This window comes from Dryobates pubescens, chromosome 13, assembly GCF_014839835.1.
Source record: "Dryobates pubescens isolate bDryPub1 chromosome 13, bDryPub1.pri, whole genome shotgun sequence".
Lineage (NCBI taxonomy): Eukaryota > Metazoa > Chordata > Aves > Piciformes > Picidae > Dryobates > Dryobates pubescens.
This window is the reverse complement of record NC_071624.1, coordinates 7,581,654-7,599,851: the sequence shown is the minus strand read 5'-3', so window position 1 is coordinate 7,599,851 and position 18,198 is coordinate 7,581,654. Positions and strand designations below refer to the sequence as shown.

At 38.8% G+C, this 18,198-nt stretch overlaps 1 protein-coding gene across 1 annotated transcript in view; it reads left to right on the top strand.

Annotated features, from left to right (window-relative positions):
* The window catches only part of ATR (ATR serine/threonine kinase), a 45,566-nt gene that overhangs the window by 10,109 nt on the left and 17,259 nt on the right, over positions 1 to 18,198 (top strand). The window contains exons 10-29 of the mRNA XM_054166614.1: positions 24 to 283; positions 687 to 877; positions 985 to 1,085; positions 1,481 to 1,652; positions 2,582 to 2,749; positions 3,576 to 3,770; positions 4,073 to 4,258; positions 4,676 to 4,768; positions 6,960 to 7,090; positions 7,263 to 7,406; positions 7,783 to 7,876; positions 9,155 to 9,280; positions 10,484 to 10,690; positions 10,912 to 11,025; positions 11,903 to 12,018; positions 13,214 to 13,334; positions 14,174 to 14,311; positions 15,584 to 15,791; positions 16,272 to 16,450; positions 17,339 to 17,503. Of these exons, the coding sequence (XP_054022589.1) occupies positions 24 to 283; positions 687 to 877; positions 985 to 1,085; positions 1,481 to 1,652; positions 2,582 to 2,749; positions 3,576 to 3,770; positions 4,073 to 4,258; positions 4,676 to 4,768; positions 6,960 to 7,090; positions 7,263 to 7,406; positions 7,783 to 7,876; positions 9,155 to 9,280; positions 10,484 to 10,690; positions 10,912 to 11,025; positions 11,903 to 12,018; positions 13,214 to 13,334; positions 14,174 to 14,311; positions 15,584 to 15,791; positions 16,272 to 16,450; positions 17,339 to 17,503 (3,109 nt within the window). The remainder of the gene's footprint in view (positions 1 to 23; positions 284 to 686; positions 878 to 984; positions 1,086 to 1,480; positions 1,653 to 2,581; positions 2,750 to 3,575; positions 3,771 to 4,072; positions 4,259 to 4,675; positions 4,769 to 6,959; positions 7,091 to 7,262; positions 7,407 to 7,782; positions 7,877 to 9,154; positions 9,281 to 10,483; positions 10,691 to 10,911; positions 11,026 to 11,902; positions 12,019 to 13,213; positions 13,335 to 14,173; positions 14,312 to 15,583; positions 15,792 to 16,271; positions 16,451 to 17,338; positions 17,504 to 18,198) is intronic.

The following is an 18,198-nucleotide window of genomic DNA, read 5'->3' as shown; positions in this document are numbered from 1 at the left end:
TTTAATTTTTGTTTCCATTTCAGAAACCAAGTAAAAGATGAATCTGAACTAGTCAAGGAGGCTTGTGCAGCTATAGTTGGGAAATTATCTTGCTGCCTGTCTGGTGCATACAGTGTACAACCCTCCTTAGCAGAGTCTGCCATTAAGCATGCTACTTATGGTATTTTGTGTAGCAGCCTTACTGTGACTTCTACTCATGAAAAAACTTGTTCTGTGCAAGCCTGTGTTTTCAAGCCATTCCTTATTCTACTTGAGAACAAAGTACCCAGTTCAGTAAAGTTAGGTATGTGACCTTACCTTTATCAATTTCTGTATGAGGTGCAAAGTCATTACTGTACCTTGCTCTAATGTTTTTTCTTTCTTTTTTCAGTAGCTATAAAGATGCTTGAAAAGTTTTATTTTAGTTGATATCGCTGCTAATATGTGATATTGTCAATACTTTTTCTTAAAACTACCTTGATTTAATTTTGGTCTATAGCTCTATCTAGAACTGTAATGCTTGAGAAAATCTGCATTTTAAATACCTTATTTGATTTGACAATATTAGCTCTCGATTAAACAAAGCAACGTTGTGCTTTACAGCTTACTTGCATCACTGTTTTGTGCATTTCAGTAGGTGTGTTCAAAAAAAAAATAAAATTATTACAATTTTTTTTTCCTTCCCTCCTCCAACCTGTGCCACCCAGCATTTATAGAAAATATACCTCACCTTTGCAAGCATCTAGATTTTAACACTGATGAGTCCAGTGCGAAGATTCTTGTTGGGTCTTTTTTAAATCTAATGGAAGATCCAGACAAAGATGTAAGAGTGGCTTTCAGTGACTGCATAAAGAACATACTAGAATCCTTTGACTCTGAAGAAGTATTCATAAAAGAGGTGAATTCTTTTTTTTTTGTTGTTGGTTTTCCTTGTTTACTGTGTTTTTGGGGTTTTTGTTTCAATAATATCAAACAAAATTTGTGTTTTGTTTCCATGTATTCCAGCTGTTTGTTTCAAGAATGAAAGAAGCCTATACAAATGCCAAAATATCAAGGAATAATGAGCTTAAAGATACTTTGATTCTCACCACAGGAGATATTGGAAGGTACTTTTGATAGTATCTTGAAAATTGCAAAGTAGTGTCAATTTGTGATGTGAAGTAACTGTTTTGTTCAAGTCTAAATATAAGGTTAAATTGCTGATTTCACAGTCAGCCTTTGTCCAGAGTTCTTTGCAACTGTAGTAAGCTGTTCACTGATACGGGTTCTACCTGTTTTAATTTGACCCTGGCATAGGAAGTACAGATAAGCAATGCAAATGCAGTGATCAGTCATTCTGCATTGTGCTAATTGTATATTCTTAAGTCATTTTATGAATACAACTATTCTTTTTTCCTGTTTCATTCTTTTTCTTCTGCTAATTGTATATTCTTAAGTAATTTTATGAATACAACTATTCTTTTTTCCTGTTTAATTTTTTTTCTTCTGCTTACTTTATAAGGGCATCCAAAGGAGATTTAGTACCATTTGCCCTCTTGCACTTGTTACACTGTTTGTTGTCCAAGTCAGCTTCTGTGGCTGGAGCAGCATACACAGAGATTCGATCCCTGGCTGCGGCTAAGTCCATAAAACTGCAAGCTTTCTTCAGTCAGTACAAGAAGCCTATCTGTCAGGTAAAAAAGTTGATGGTTTAGAGAAGCATGTGTTTAGGTTCTTTTTGTGTGTTTTGAAAATGGTGTTAAAGGTAAAAATTAACAGTATATTACAAGGTGAAATCTCATAAGACAAGAAAGAAATAATTTTAGAATAGAATTAATCAGGTTGGAAGAGACCTTTGAGATCGAGTCCAACCTATCATCCAACACTAATCAACTAAACCATGGCACCAAGCACCCCATCCAGTCTCTTCTTAAATACCTCCAGTGATGGTGACTCCACCACCTCCCTGGGCAGCCCACTCCAATGGACAATCACTCTTTCTATGAAGAACTTCTTCCTAACATCCAGCATAAACCTCTCCTGGCACAGCTTGAGACTGTGTCCTCTTGTTCTGGTGCTGCTTTCAGATGTTTGTAAACATTAAAAAGATCCCCTCTCAGTCTTTTCCAAACTAAAAAGCTGCATGACTCTCGGCCTTTCCTCATCAGACGGATGTTCCAGTCCCTTAATTATCCTCATAGCCTTTCTTGGACACCCTGTCTCTCTTTGACTGGGAAGCCCAGAACTGGACACAGTACTCCAGACATGGTCTTACCAGGACAGAATAGAGGGGTAGGAGAACCTCGCTTGACCTGCTGGCCACACTCATCTTAATGCACCCCAGGGTACTGTTCACCATCTCAGCCATAAGGACACATTGCTGTCTCATGGATAACTTATTTTCCACCAAGACTCCAAGGTCCTTCTTCACGGAGCTGCTTTCCAGCAGGTCAACCCTTCTGGTGATAATCAAGTTCTATTACAAAGTAATAATCCTCGATGTGTATGCAATAAATGAGAAATAAAAACAGATGCCTAGGAAGAAGAATGAAACTCTTGGGTTTACTTTTAGGGAGTGAAAAAAAGAAAAATAATACGAAATGTCTTATTTCTTCACATGTAGTTTCTGGTGGAATCCCTGCACTCCAGCCAGATAGCAGCACTGAGCTCTCCATGTCAGGGTAATGAGCTGCAGAGACAAACAGCTGCTCACCAGAGAGAGATGGCTCTGGACATGCTGTCCGAGATTGCCAATGTATTTGATTTTCCAGATCTAAACCGCTTTCTATCGGTAAGTTGGTCATTTCTTTTTATTTTTCAGTTTTACTGCTCTGTGTGTTTATGTTTTCTGTTGGAAGTCCACAATTTTTCTGTGAATGTCACAAATTTGAATTTTTTTTTTCTCTAGTTGCTGTTACAATGTAGAATATTTTGGCATTGCTGCCAGTAGGGGCTCAAATATAGCAGAACAGTTGTGTCAAGGAGTTCAAATGATAGCTGTAGTGGCAAGTCAAGTATGACAGGTGATGAACTGAGGTCTAGCTACTGATTGAGCAGATCTCTATAATAATGTGGTGCACTTAGAGGAATCCTTTTTAAGAGGTGATTTTTTTTTTGCATGGTGTCTGCTTTCTTGTTTCAAATTAAGAAAGCTATCATTCTGTGGATTCTGATTAGATATATGTTTTGCTGAAAGTGTTGAATAGATTCATGCTCATATCCTTATTGCTTGCTGGTAGATGGGAAATGCACAGCTATAAAGCAAGCAGCGTTATAGTTGACTAGTAGGTTGTCGAAGTGTTGGGGTGTGTGTGTTATTTTTGTGTTGTGTTTTGTGCTCTTTTGATTTTGGTTACCTTTTGTTGTTTAGGGTTTTTTGTGTTTGCTGGGTTTGATTTGTTTGTTTTGTTTTTCTTCCTTTTATGATTACCTTTCCTGGAGAATCTGGATGATGCAAAATATGCACTTTTTGTTTGCATTTTTGTCAGTATTGATTAGATGAAGCACCTTCTTAAGTAACTGTCTGCATTTTTAATAGATACTTCCACCTTAATAAAGTTCTTCTTTATTCATACTTGTGACCATATGTATGATCAGTGTTGTTCTTAATTTACCAGCGGACCCTACAGGTTTTGCTCCCTGACCTTGCAGCCAAGGCTAGTCCTGCAGCCTCCACACTTACTCGGACCATAGCCAAACAACTGAATGTAAACAGGAGAGAGATTTTAATTAATAACTTCAAATACATCTTCTCTCATCTGGTCTGTTCCTGCTCCAAGGATGAACTTGAGCGAGCACTTCATTACCTCAAGGTCAGTTGGCATTTGCTGTACCGTATGTGCAGATTAGAACTGATGAATAATGAGCTTTCAGTTAAGAAACTGCAAAGCGTAGATGGGGAAATTGTACATATAAAAGTTTTGTTCTTGCTATTTATAGTCTGGTGGCTCTGAGCAACTGTTGTAGGATATTTTGTGAATTAAAAACTCTAAACTGACTGGAAGCTTTTTCTTTGATTTTTATGGTAAATCAACCAAAGACAAGAGTCTGTTGATGTGCTAGTTTGATTGTGATGAAATGAAGACTTGGGTTTCTCTTTGCTCCTTGATTATAGAATGAGACTGAGATAGAACTGGGCAGCTTGCTGAGACAGGACTACCAGGGACTGCATAATGAATTACTGCTGCGTATAGGTGAACATTATCAACAAGTCTTCAATGGTTTATCAATATTGGCTTCCTTTGCATCTCATGATGATCCCTATCAGGGACCTAGAGAAATAAAGTCACCTGAACAAATGGTAAGAACTCAAATATTCATGTTTAGTCTTATTCAGTATTAAACAGTATTGTTTTTTCTTCAGTTTGAGACAAGACAATTTGGCATTCTCTGTGCACCACTTCTTTGAGACAAAAAGTGGAGGAAAGGCTGGCATTTCATATGAAGTGTTCTTGCAATAGGTAGATATATACCAATTATCCATTAAAACCAAACAACAACCTGAGAGAAACCCCAAATACCCCACTCCCCAAAATCCTACTGAAAAAAAAAGGGCAGGGCATGTCTTTCATTGACACTGATATTTCTTGCAGAGCAGTGTATGTATTTGCTTTCTTTTTCAGAGTTAGCATTTCATAATTGCTTTTTAATTTCTTAAGCTTAGGAATATGTTAATAGTAACATTATTTGAGGTTTTTACTTTTTTTCCTCTCCACAGGGTGATTATCTGCAACCTAAATTGCTTGGTATCTTGGCTTTTTTCAACATGCAGTTACTGAGTTCCAGTGTTGGCATTGAAGATAAAAAAATGGTGAGTGAACTTGATTTTGAATATTAAACCAAAGATAAGCAAGGGCTCTTTTAATATTCCAGATTTACTGATGTGATTCTGCAGCTGTCACTGAAGTTACAAATATATTGAGGTTCTGACGTGATTCTTGAAAACTGATGGTCTCACTGTGGGTAGGACTTATGTGTAAGCTCAAAAGGTTTGGTTTTGTTTCTGTTACAGTTAGCTGATGCACGTATCTTAGTCAGACAAGGTGTATATATTCAGTCAAACAGTAGTTATGGAGGAGGAACCCAAGTGTATGTTTTGTATGTGTGAAACAAAGTGGAGGGTAAGAGAAAATGGGAGAAAAATGGAATTACTGCAGGGAACAGGGTTGTAAGGGTACAACAAGGCAAAGCTAAAGAAAGTAAAATGCCCACTACGAGAAACTAGTTTTTATTGGTTTTGTTTCTCACAGAACAGCTCCATTCAGCTTTACAGTAGAGAGCATTTAGAGCGATTGGAGCTCACAACTTGAGATTGGTTGGTCTCTTCTCCCAGGCAACCAGCACCAGAACAAGGGGACACAGTCTCAAGCTGTGCCAGGGGAGGTTTAGACTCGAGGTGAGGAAAAAGTTCTTCACTGAGCGAGTCGTTCGTCATTGGAATGGGCTGCCCAGGTGTAATGGGTTGGGGCCGATCCCCTCCCCACCACAGGCAGAAATAACGACTCAGGCAAACGGATTGCAAAAGTGATGAAAGTTTAAATAGAAAGCAGTGAATGTTACAGAAAACCCAAAGCGCAGTGACAAAGAAAGATCCCATCCCCACCTGAGGGTGCATGCAAAACCCCCAGGGCTCCTTCTTCCCCCTCCCTCTGCTGGGCTAGTCTCAGCTGGCCAGGCCTGAGACTGCCCATCCCCCTGTGGCCTTGGGCCCAATCAGGCCCATGGCCGGGAGATCTCTCCCCCAGTTACCAAGTCTCGGAGAGGGAAGGAAAGAGGAAGTGCCAGACTCCGCACTGGATCTTATAGTGGTGCAAAGAATTATGGTAGGAAATACACAATTTCCTGTGTCCATCCCTCTGGGCTGGACTTCTGGACACAGGAAGTGAATGCACCAGGGGGGCACCCAGCTCAAACTACAACACCAGGGAGGTGGTGGAGTCGCCGTCCCTGGAGGTGTTCAAGAGGAGATTGGACGTGGCACTTGGTGCCATGGTCTAGTTGTGAGGTCTGTTGGGACAGGTTGGACTTGATGATCCTTGGGGTCTCTTCCAACCTTAGTTACTGTGATACTGTGATACTGAGATAAAGTCTGAACATTCTGCTTTGTTAAAATAGTGCCTCTTACCGCAAGAGGGGCCTTTTAATCGCCTAACAGAGGTAGTGTAGGTGCTTTCTGTGGGGAATTTTCAATGCTAGTATGTGTATTACTTTTACATCCACGGACTTCATTTTCTCTGGTGTTCCTTAAAGCTTTGTGCTTTTCAGATATTCACACTTAGATGTTAACGTTTCCATAGCCCCATGTGTTCACACTTTCCAAATTTCTTTATTTATATAACATTTCTTCTGCTGCACCTGCTATCTTACTTGGTTCTGTCTGTTTTTTTGGTTTTTGCTTTTTTGTTGGTGAGTTTCATGAGCTTGCTCAAGCTGAGGTTTCTTCCTGTGTTACTGATTGTCATGCTGGACATTGTACTACGTTTTTTGGCACGGTATTACAGGGACTGAAATACCTCTCGTTTTATCTGGATCTCAGTATTTCTCTTCTGTCCTTCATCAACCCCATTGACAACATGTTCTCCAAAGCATACCAGTCACTTCTGCAAGTCAATTCTCTTGTTTTGTTTTGGTTGGTTGGTTGTTTTAAATGCATTTGTTTTCCTCTCTGCATTTCCAAAACCTGCTCTTCTCAGCTTCTGAAACTGTTTGGACATATAGTCAATCATGTCTTGTAACAGTCTTCTACAACAATTAACTCCTTTGATATCCACAGTTCTTCCTTCTCCAGTGTGTCACTAGCCTAAATAACAACCTTTTTGGTAACATTAGTGCCATTACAAATCCCCTTTCATTCTCTTTCTCTAACCCCAAATTCTTTATTAAAATATCAAACTGAATTTGATGGCTCATAATGTATGATTTCTTAAGCCAGGGTAGCTTAGTTTTACTAGAAAATACAGCTTGTATAAGTTTTACTATCTAATGCATTAATTTATGTCTAGGCTTTAAACAGTCTGATGTCTTTAATGAAGCTCATGGGTCCCAAACACATCAGTTCAGTAAGAGTGAAGATGATGACTACACTGAGAACAGCTCTAAGATACAAGGATGACTTTCCAGAACTGTGCTGCAGGTGAACTGATTGTGTACCCAAACAGGGACATAGCTGCTGTTTCTGTTCTTGAGTACAATGTTGTGTTGTAGACAATTTTAAACTACAGAGCTAAAATCATGACTTGCCTTAAATATCTTTATAAAAAGAATAATCATTGACTGCTGTTGTTTTGTTGTCCTTTCTTGTTCAGAGCCTGGGATTGTTTCGTTCGAAGTCTGGACCATTCCTACCTTGGCTCCTTGCTTAGTCATGTGATAGTAGCATTGTTGCCCCTCATACACATCCAACCAAAGGAAACTACAGCAGTGTTTCACTTCCTCATAGTTGAGAACAGGTACCCTACAAAATAATTGCCAGTTACATGAGTTAAATCCTGTAATCAGAATGGGGATTACCCTACGTGAAAGTTGTCTAGCACTGAGATGAGAACACTCGTCTTTCTGCAAAATGGTGTGTTGTTCTGTAAAATTCCCATTTGAAATTGTAACTGGGGTTAGATGATAGCCTCATCTGAAAAGCTTTTTTATATATTGACCCTATGAAAAATCTGTGATGCTGTGGCCAAGTTACAACCCGTTCAGACACCTTCCCCTGCTAGATTTTCTGTTTCTGCATCTTTGATGCTGGTACAGAGAATTACTTTTTCAAGACTTTTCTGATCCAACTAATGTTTACCCTGATTCTTTGTGTGTTTATTTGGTAACTATTAGGGATGCAGTGCGAGACTTTTTACATGAAATATATTTCCTGCCTGACCTTCCAGAACTGAAAGAAATTCAGGTCGTTCTTCAGGAATACAGAAAGGTACAGCTTCTTTCATTTATTGATGAGATTTTGTTTGTTTGGTGTGTTTTTTAAGCATCTAACAGATCAATGACAAGGAAAACACATGGAGTTTATTGGTAGGTGGAAATAGTATTTATCTGCCTCCAAGGCAAAACAGAATTTGCATTTTGCAGGAATACTTTGAAGCAGGTTCTGATCCTTTAGGAGTGAAATCTGCTCATGTTTTAACAGACCTATTTCTGTAGCATCCCCTGAACACTGACTTTCATATTTTTGAGACTAAAGAGATAGTAAGATTAAAAGTATGAGCAATAGCAATAATCACATTATAAGACTGTGTTAATTTTGAGTTGATCCTTCTTCCATATTATTTCTAAAGCTAGCAAAGTGTCTGTTTTTAGAAGCACTTCATGATCCATTTTTGTTGCTTTCTCTCAGAATGGACAGGTAATAGGTGGAAGTAGCAATTATTATTGAATGGGAATGAGGTAGCAAATTATTTTTTGACTTCTGATGCTAGACAAGGAGGTTCTTGTTTAGTAATTTATATTACAAAGATGGCATAAATAAAAAATATAGCAAACATTTTAAAAAATAAACAGGAAGAAAGTGGTGTATGGATGTAGGCAAGAACCATGGGATGGTTTGCATTAGAAGGAACTTTAAAGATCATCTAGTTCCAACAGTCCTACAGTGGGTAAGGACACCTTCCAGTAGACCAGGTTGCTCAAGATCGTGTCCAATCTGACTTTGAACAACTCCAGGGAGGGAGCATCCACAACCTTCCTGGACAACCTCTTCCAGTGTCTCACCACTATCACTGTAAAGAGTTTCTTCCTAATATCTCCTCTCTTTCATTGCCCCTCCTCCCATTGCTACAAGCTCATGCAAAAAGTCCTTTCCCAGATTTCTTGTAGGCCCCCTACAGGTACTGAATGGCCTCTATAAGATCTCCCCCGAGCTTTCACTTCTCCAGGCTGAACAGCCCAGGACTGGACACAGTACTCCAGCTGGGTTCTCACAAGAGCAGAAAGGCAGGATCAACTCCCTCATCCTGCTGGTCACACTTCTTTTGATGCAGCCCAGGACACAGTTGGCCTTCTGGGCTGCAAGCACCCATTGACAGCTTATGTTGAATTTTTCATCAACCCACAAGTCCTCCTCCTCAGGGCTGCAGAGAATGTAGGCGGAAGAGTAGTTTGTATGTGTTCTCACATGTGTTATTTGAGGTGATACTTAACTGTTTTCCTACTATGTGTAATGCAGACTTCTCATGTTTTGTTTTGTTTTGTCCAGGAGTCCTCCAAATGCACCGACTTGCAGACAGCACTGCAGCTATCCATGAGAGCTATTCAACATGAGAACGTGGATGTTCGTATTCATGCACTTACCAGCTTGAAGGAAACACTATATAGAAATCAGGTACAGAAAACCTGCCTCAGTAGGGTGGCAGTTTTGATTCAGACCCTGATAAGACACCCTGCGGGGCTGGCAGCTGGAGGAGGGCCGGGGAGATGCTTCCCTTGCCTGGAAGCCCTGCACCTATTCCAGGTGCAGGAAGACAAAGAGCCCCTGCTGAGAGGCAGGTTTTTTGGATAGAAAAACAGGGCACTGCTGGGAGAGTTGCCCCCTTTCTGGTTTCCTTGGTGTTCTCTCTCTGTGTGTGGAAAGCAGCTGCACGCAGATAGGAGAATCTCTCTGCTAAAAAATAAAAGGACTTTAAAGGAATCTCGTCTTCTCTGCAAACTGGCTTTTGTGACTATATTTCTGGGGGAGATCACACTTATGTGTATTTCTGTCTAAGCAATAACTCTTGCAGCTCAGGTTAGTAATACCTTGCCATGCCTTGCTTAGTTAGAAATCTAGCAAACTAATAGAGGCAAATCAAACTTAATCATTAAGGTTGGAAAAGACCTCCAAGATCATCAGGTCCAACCTTCTACCCAACAGCTCAATGTCCACTAGACCTTGTCCCAAAGTGCCACATCTACTTGAACACCTCCAGGGATGGTGACTCCACCACTTCCTTGGGCACCCTGTTACATTAAGAATAATAATGGAAAACATCTTCACATTAAGAGAAAACTTGTTCTGTATTTGGACTAAATGTGAAAGAGGAGAAAGATGGGGCAAAATGAAAAAGAAAGGACACCCAATTAAAATGATGGGCACTGATAAAAGGATTTCAAACCCTGGGCTTTATAGGACTAAGAGTGAAGAAATGGTCAACAAATGAGAAGTAGTAAGGATACAAATGGCAGCTGAAGCAGAAGGTATGATAAGAGCTGAATGAAAGCAATGAAGGGGCAGTTAAGTGAAAAAGTAGAAAAGAAGAGAGGTTGATGAGACACAGAAAGAAAATGAAGTTAGTAAAGAAGTGTATGATAATGAAACCAAATATTGGCTGGGACACCATGATTAATTGAGGCCCAAATCCCTCATTCATTTGTCTAGCCCTTCCTAGGGTAGTAAGTTACTTTAGGGCAGTTGGACTATAGTTATAAAATGCCAGTATTAGAATCACTAACTTAAAGTCATGGATAAATGAAATAAAAAGTAAGAGTCAGTTGCAGATGGAAAATTTCTGAGATTAGAATAACTCATTTTTATTTTTCAACCTTCTAGGAAAAATTGATAAAGTATGTGACAGACAGTGAAACTGTGGAGCCAGTCATCTCCCAGCTGGTAACTGTACTTCTCATTGGCTGCCAGGATGCCAATTCTCAAGCCCGTCTGCTTTGTGGAGAATGTTTAGGCGAACTGGGAGCCATAGATCCTGGCAGGCTTGATTTTTCAACAAGTGAAACTCAAGGAAAACACTTCACATTTGTGGTAAGAAGTGTTACTATATTAGTTTACAAGAGTTTAAAAGTTTAAGTATTTTTTTAATAATACTTGAGAGTAGGAAAGCTTATCTTTAGAACCTCTGAAAATCTGTACTTGCTTTCTCATCTAAACCAGTTTAGAGTCAGGCTTCAAAGTAACTATTCAGAGATTAAAGGTACAGCTGTTACTCTGTTTTAATAAAAACTGGTGCTCTGTTTGTGCTTGAGGCTGGTGTGGAGGATCCAAATTTTGCCTATGGATTACTAATGGAACTAACAAGAGCATTTCTTGCTTATGCTGATAATGTTCGTGCTCAGGATTCTGCAGCATATGCCATTCAGGTAAGCTATATGATTAGATTCATATTTTCTCTTCACAAATTATTTCCTATCACACTGAACTTAGAATTATGCAATATAAATGTACATTTTGAAGTACATATTTTCAGCATTTGAAACACCTCCTATACAGCTTTAAAAAGGTTATTTAGGGTACCACTTTGAGTTTTGGAATTCCCAGGGCTCACTTAGAATTCTGGGGAGTTGTCAGATAAAAGTTTTGTCTGCTTTTGTGTCACATATTTTAGGAGAGATCTGATGTTTCAGAGATAGGTAGCAGTCCATATATAGTGATTCAAGGAGTAGTCCTGAGACTGACTTAGGAATGGTGCAGGTTCCATAGGCAGAAATAAAAAGCAGTAGGTATTCCTACAAAGATTTCTGCTTACACTTTTAGGAAGCAACTGAAAAGGAGCCTACCCTTATTTTCAGACTCCAGTCTTTTGTGCTGGTTTGCCCAACTCCAAGCTGGTTTGGTTGTTGTTTGGCTTTTTTAATTACTGTAAATATCTTTGTGAAAATTTCAGGGCAATTTCTTACTTCAGGAGAAAGTAAGTGGCCCCCTATATAGTCCATGGAATCAGAAAATTTCATTAGCTTATGCACAAACAGGAATCAGACCATCTTCTGGTTTATTGGCAGATGTGAAGAAAGAGATTATGTGGTCTGAATACCAACTGGAGGATCTGGGGAATCAGTAGTTACTTGAAAGCACCGCTGCCTAGTAATAAGGGATTAACAGTGCTGGGTGAAAGTCTTTGTGGTCCTAATTTCTGAATTAAGCATTCTGTGACTTCAGTCTTATTGCTTCTCCCTATACCCCAGTTTTTGTTACTACTGTGATCATCAAATCTTTTCATTGCTAACTCTGCATTTTCAGGAGTTACTGTCTATCTATGACTGTAGAGACACAGACACTGACTGCCCAGGCTCCAGGCTTTGGAGGAGGTTTCCTGAGCATGTGCAGGAGATCTTGGAACCTCACTTAAATACACGGTATGTGACAGCTGCAACAATGTTTTTTTCATCACACCTTTAAAACCACTTTCATCTTTCTGGTTTTTACTCCAGGCTAGCAATAACTTAATTTTGTTTCGTGATAGTTACTCTTCTGTGAAGAGTGATATGTATATACAAAATGCAAATAAATTCACCTTATGTAAAGCTGAATTAGCACATCTTTGAATGTAATTCTCTAGAAATTATACAAGCAAAATTCTGAGCTCTTGCTTTGCTCGGATCTGTCTTTGTCCCCATGACATTGTCTTATACGATGTTTTCAAGCTTTTGTTTCTGTTTTCTTTCCTCTGCACAAATTTTTACTCAAATTTGTTACCGTCCTTTTACTGCTAACCTTTGTAGAAGCAGGAGTAGCTCACTGGGCTTTAATTTGACTTTTCATTTTGTTGAATGAATGATAAAAATAATATGAAGAAAACTTCAAATTACTTATGCACCTACATTTGAAAAAAAATCAAGAAACTTCCTTTCTGTTTTCTGTGATGAGATTTGCCCGTTTAGAAAACAAACTCCTTCATTTCTTGGCTCTCATGTGCTCTGGATGTTTCCTGTCCAAACCAGTACTCAAGTAATTATCAAACTTCAGTCTTAAGACTGATTTGAACAACTCTTTGAAGTATAGCTAGAAACTCTGCTAAGATGGTAGATTGTTCATATTTCACAGTATCACAGTATAACCAAGGTTGGAAGAGACCCCAAGGATCATCAAGTCCAACCTGTCCCAACAGACCCCACAACTAGACCATGGCACCAAGTGCCACGTCCAATCTCCCCTTGAACACCCCCAGGGACGGTGACTCCACCACCTCCCTGGGCAGCCCATTCCAATGACGAATGACTCGCTCAGTGAAGAACTTTTTCCTCACCTCGAGTCTAAACCTCCCCTGGCACAGCTTGAGGCTGTGTCCCCTTGTTCTGGTGCTGGTTGCCTAGGAGAAGAGACCAACCCCTTCCTGTCTACAACCACCTTTCATGTTGTACTTTAAGAAGCTCCAGAATAAAAGGTGTTGATTACTGAAAGTATTTTCTTAATTCTTTTTTAAAAGATTGACAGGATGAAACCCTAATATTATTCCAGTTAGGGAACTTCACCATTAACAAGGTGATACTGGTTTTACTGTGCTAATTTTTTTTTAAATAGTTTTATTAAATGGATATTTTAAAATTACAGGTACAAGAGTTATCAAAAGGCTATAAATTGGTCTAAGATGAAGAAGCCTATTTACTTAAGCAAATTAGGTGATAATTTTGCAGAATGGTCGGCAACTTGGGCAGGTTACCTTATAACAAAGGTAAGCGAATCGTAGAATTGCCTGGTTGAAAACACCTTAAGGTCATCGAGTCCAACCATAACCTAACATCTCCCTATACACTACTGTTAGACCATGTACCTAAGCATCTCCTCCAAACATCTTTTAACAGCTCCAGGGGTGGTGACTCCACCACTTCCCTGCACAGCCTGTTCCAGTGTCCAATGACCCTTTCACTGAGGGAATTTTCCATAATATCTTCTGGCATCTGGGCAGGGACACCTTCTGCTAGACCAGCTTGCTCAAGGCCCTGTTCAGTCTAGCCTGGAACACCTCCAGGGAGGGAGCATCCACAACCTCCCTTGGGCAACCTGTTCCAGTGTCTCATCATGCTCACTGTAAAGGATTTCTTCCTAATCTCCAGTCTAAATCTCTGACCTCTTTCAGCTCAAAGCCGTCCCCCCTTGTCCTATCACTACAAGCCCTTGTAAAAAGTCCCTCCCCAGCTTTCTTGTAAGCCCCCTTCATAGTTTCCTACTTCATGTAAGCTTTTAAGGGTGGCCGAGAAGGTGAGTGCAGTAGCAGACTCTCACCTTTAAGGCTTTTTCTATGACCAGTAGAAACTCACAGTGGTGTAGAAAACACAGAAAAGTAGAACATGTAAGTAATGCTTTTTGTCATATCAGAATTTAGCATGTTCAGTAGTAGCTGCCATCTGGCATCTCTGCTGCACGTTTAAGTCTGATGAACCTTCTGTAGGAGACAAATATCATAAAATTATTTGATGGAACAGAATTTGTGTTTGTTAACAAAAAGCAACCCATTCATTGTTCAGGTGTTTATGCTCTTGTAATGATAATGGAAATAATGTTTCTCTATAGGTGCGACATGATCTTGCCAGAAAAGTTTTTGATTGCTGCAGTATTATGATGAAGAATGACTATAAAGTGACAATTTATCTGCTTCCACACATCCTTGTTTATGTTTTGTTGGGATGCAGTCAAGAGGATCAACAAGAGGTGAGATGCCTAAGTTCTTCACAGGAATGTTGAGGAACTGTTCTTCCTAAGAGCACTGCAGAATGACTGTAGACTTACATAAGCAAATTATATAGGAGTTAAACCCCTTTTCCTGTATTAGTAATAGAAAATTTCTGCCAAGATTTTAGTATACTCACACAAGTTCATGTAGAACTGTTTTTATGTGGATTTCCATCTATTTCTTCAGCAGGGCCTAGTATGATGTATTAGGCAGTTAGTTGTGACTGCAGTAACATCAAGAGCTGGAGTGCTACAGAGAGGAAGTGAGTGCAACACAAACAAGGAATAAATTGGACTTGTATACTTCCAAGAATTCAGACTCATAGTTTTTCCTCTCCCTTGCATACACTTACAAATTAAATGGGAAAACAGTTCAGCTACCAGATTCATGCAGAACAGGATTCATAGGTGCCTTGTAGCAAAGGAAGGATGGGAGAGAAGAGACTCATCCCCTCTGGTTGCTTTCAGTTTGCTTTAACAGAAGTCTAAGAGACTGGAAAAAAACATTCCCTTAATTTGAACTTTCACAGCTAAGATATGTGTGTTTAAACATTGTGGATGTCTAGAGCTGTTGATGATTTCTCTGAACAATTACATCCATAGTAAGCATCTGTTCTGTGTTAACTTGTTCTGTTGACTAAAACAAACAGGTCTTTCAGCATGGTATTTACACAAACAAGCAAAAAATAGATCTGTGACCTAGTAGCCAGTAGATCATAGAATCACAGAATTGTTTTGGTTGGAGAAGACCTCTGAGATTGAGTCCAACTTTCAATTTAACACCAGTATGGCCATTAAACCATGCCCCAAAGCGTCAGGTCCACACGTTTCTTGAACACCTCCAGGGATGGTGATGCCACCACCTCCCTGGGCAGCCTGTTCCACTGCCTGACCACATAATCAGATAACTTGACTCTTCTCAAACTCTGAAGTATTGCATTCTTGGTAGAAGGGCAGTAGCGTTCATTGTGTCTTGGAACCTAAAATGTCAGCAATTGTGATGGTTATTCCAAATCCAAAAGTGTGCTTTTCAGAGGCTTTGTGTTCCGTGTGGCATCTGCTGACAACAGTTGTTACGTGGATTGCTGTCTCTTCCCCTTAAGGCTGTGGGACAAACAGAACTTGCAAATAAGTAAAAAATTATTAAATTATACAATTAAAATATCTAGTGTTTCAGTTTGACTTGTGTATTAATTGCTGTTTCCTACTATTTTGATGCCTGTATGGCACTTCTGTCTTTTATTTGTATAGGTTTACATGGAGATTATGGCTGTTCTGAAACATGACGATAAGTCTACCAGGAGACTTGAAGACAGTGCATCTGATCTGAGTCAGCTGAGCACACAGACAGTGTTTTCCATGCTTGATCATCTAACTCAGTGGGCTAGACATAAATTCCAAATACTTACTTCTGAGAAGAGTACTGGCAAGTCTAACAAAGACAGAGGTGGTCAAAAAAGTGAGTGGTGCTTATTTTATATAAAGTGGCATTTATGTTCTCCAAATAAGTATTTAAATTTGCCACTTGAATTATAGCCATTGCAAATGTAATATTTCTATAATCTGCTTTGATTTCTTACTATCATATTGGGATTTACACTCCTCCCACCCCAGATCAAATGTTTTGAATGCCAATTGTAAGAAATGAAGATATAAAATTAAATATGAATTTCTTGATAGTTGTCCAAAGGTTGAGTTTAACTTACTCCATCCTCTCTTGAAAGCTGTAGGAAGTTCATCAGATTGTTTTAAATACTTAAATTTAAATATTTAAGTTATGATTTAAATTATTGTTGACAGAAGGGGGGAAAAAAGTGTTCTTTAATCACATTATCCCTCTAAGTTGTGAAATGAATTAACTAAATTTTGATGTATAAGATAATTCTTAGAATTGAAATCCCTAATGGACAAACACTTTAAAATGTCTTTTTTCCTGTAGCATCAAGTGAGGACTATGGAGAATATCAAAATGTGACACGTTTTCTGGACCTCATCCCTCAGGACACTCTAGCTGTGGCTTCCTTTCGTTCGAAGGCTTACACAAGGGCTGTAATGCACTTTGAATCATTCATCACAGAGAAGAAACAAAATATTCAGGAGCATCTTGGATTTCTTCAGGTTCTGAATTATTTTTTGTATTGGTTTGATTTATTTTAAAATTAAAATGGACCTAGATGAATAAAGCCCTGTTGTTTTGCTTTGATCAAATGGTCAAACCTGTCAAATTCTTTGAAGAGCAGAAGAAAAAACGTAGTCAGGCTCTTTCCGATGGTTACAAGTGTTTAGTCACCTGTCTTTCATAATATTTAGTGCATCCCTTTGTTTATCATGCTTCCTGTATGAAAAAGAAGGAATGCTTTCTAGTGTATAATAAAAGACTGTAAAATCTTGAAAATAATTAACGGTCTTTTTGTGGAAAGTGTAGCTAAATCTGCCCTTTTTTTCTGAGGAAACACAGCCATCTGTAACGACAACAAAAAAGCCAAAGAAAGATAAGTGGCTTTCTCTAAAGTAGAGAAAGACCTAATGTTAAGGGCATTGCAAACAATTTAAATTATTTTCAAGAAGTTGTTTAACCTGTGGGATGAGCCTCTTTGTAATTCCTTGTGGTTTACATTCGCCATTAACATTTCAAATTGAAAATCTTAGTATGTTGCTTTTCTACCTTAAGTAATCTGCAGCTTTGTATTATACAACTTTATCATGTAATAAGAGGATATATATTTTGCCCTTTGTGCAGATTGTTTCAGATAACTTGATGTGTTCACTCTTTCTATAGTGTGAGCTCAATAGTGTTACAGCATGCTAAGGAAAAGTAGGGCTCAACTTTGGAAGCAGCCCAGAAAAGCTGTCATTTTCCATGAAAACTGAATGTCAGGAAGTCCTGCAGTGTAGTTCTCCATTTCCAAGAAGATGTGTGGTTCTGAGCATGTTATATATATAAATTGCCTTTTTCCTGTCTTGGACTTGTTTGTAATGTGCATTTCCATTTCTCTCTGGATCCAGAAATTGTATGCTGCTATGCATGAGCCAGATGGAGTAGCTGGAGTCAGTGCAATTCGGAAAGCCGAACCATCTCTCAAAGAGCAAATCCTTGAACATGAAAGCATTGGCTTGTTAAGGGATGCAACAGCCTGTTATGATAGGGCTATCCAACTAGAACCTGATCAGGTAAATGCAACACAAATTATTATTTATTTTTTTTATACATACATACATTTATATAAAATTCTTTTTTAAATCTACTGAACAAACATGAGACTAAGACAAAAATACCTCATCAGAATACAAAATACAGTGGGAACCTGAGAGTTTATTGTAGCAGTTGCTGAATAAGTATTGCTTTTGGTAATGTTTATGAGCTGAAACAAGTCTTCTATTTGGTTTACATTGTAATTTTCAGGCTTTGGTTAATAGTTGGATGCTTGTATCCATTTTTTTGCTAGGACTGCTTGCTAAGTAAGTTTAGCCTTTGCCTGGGATGGTCTGGAATTGGATTGTTGACGTTTCAGTCGGTACTGGTACACGCCAAGAGCAAATTACCACAGGTTTTATTCACAGTAATTCTGACTTGCAATATTTGATTATTGATTTCCAGGGAAAATAATATAAGGGCAATTAGAAATGGATTAAGGAAAACTTATAATTACTTGCCTTCCACGCCCCCTCCTTTTTTTAGACTATAACATTTCAGGTACTGTAAATCTGAGCAGTTCTGGAAACTCATGATGCTTTTTATGTGCCTAAGTGAATATCTGGAGATGTGATGTTAAATGCAGAAAGAAAGCTGAAGACCTGTATTACCCGTTCTATATTTGAAACATGCTTCTAATGGAAATGGGTAGAAGTTTCCTAGGCTGTGGTAT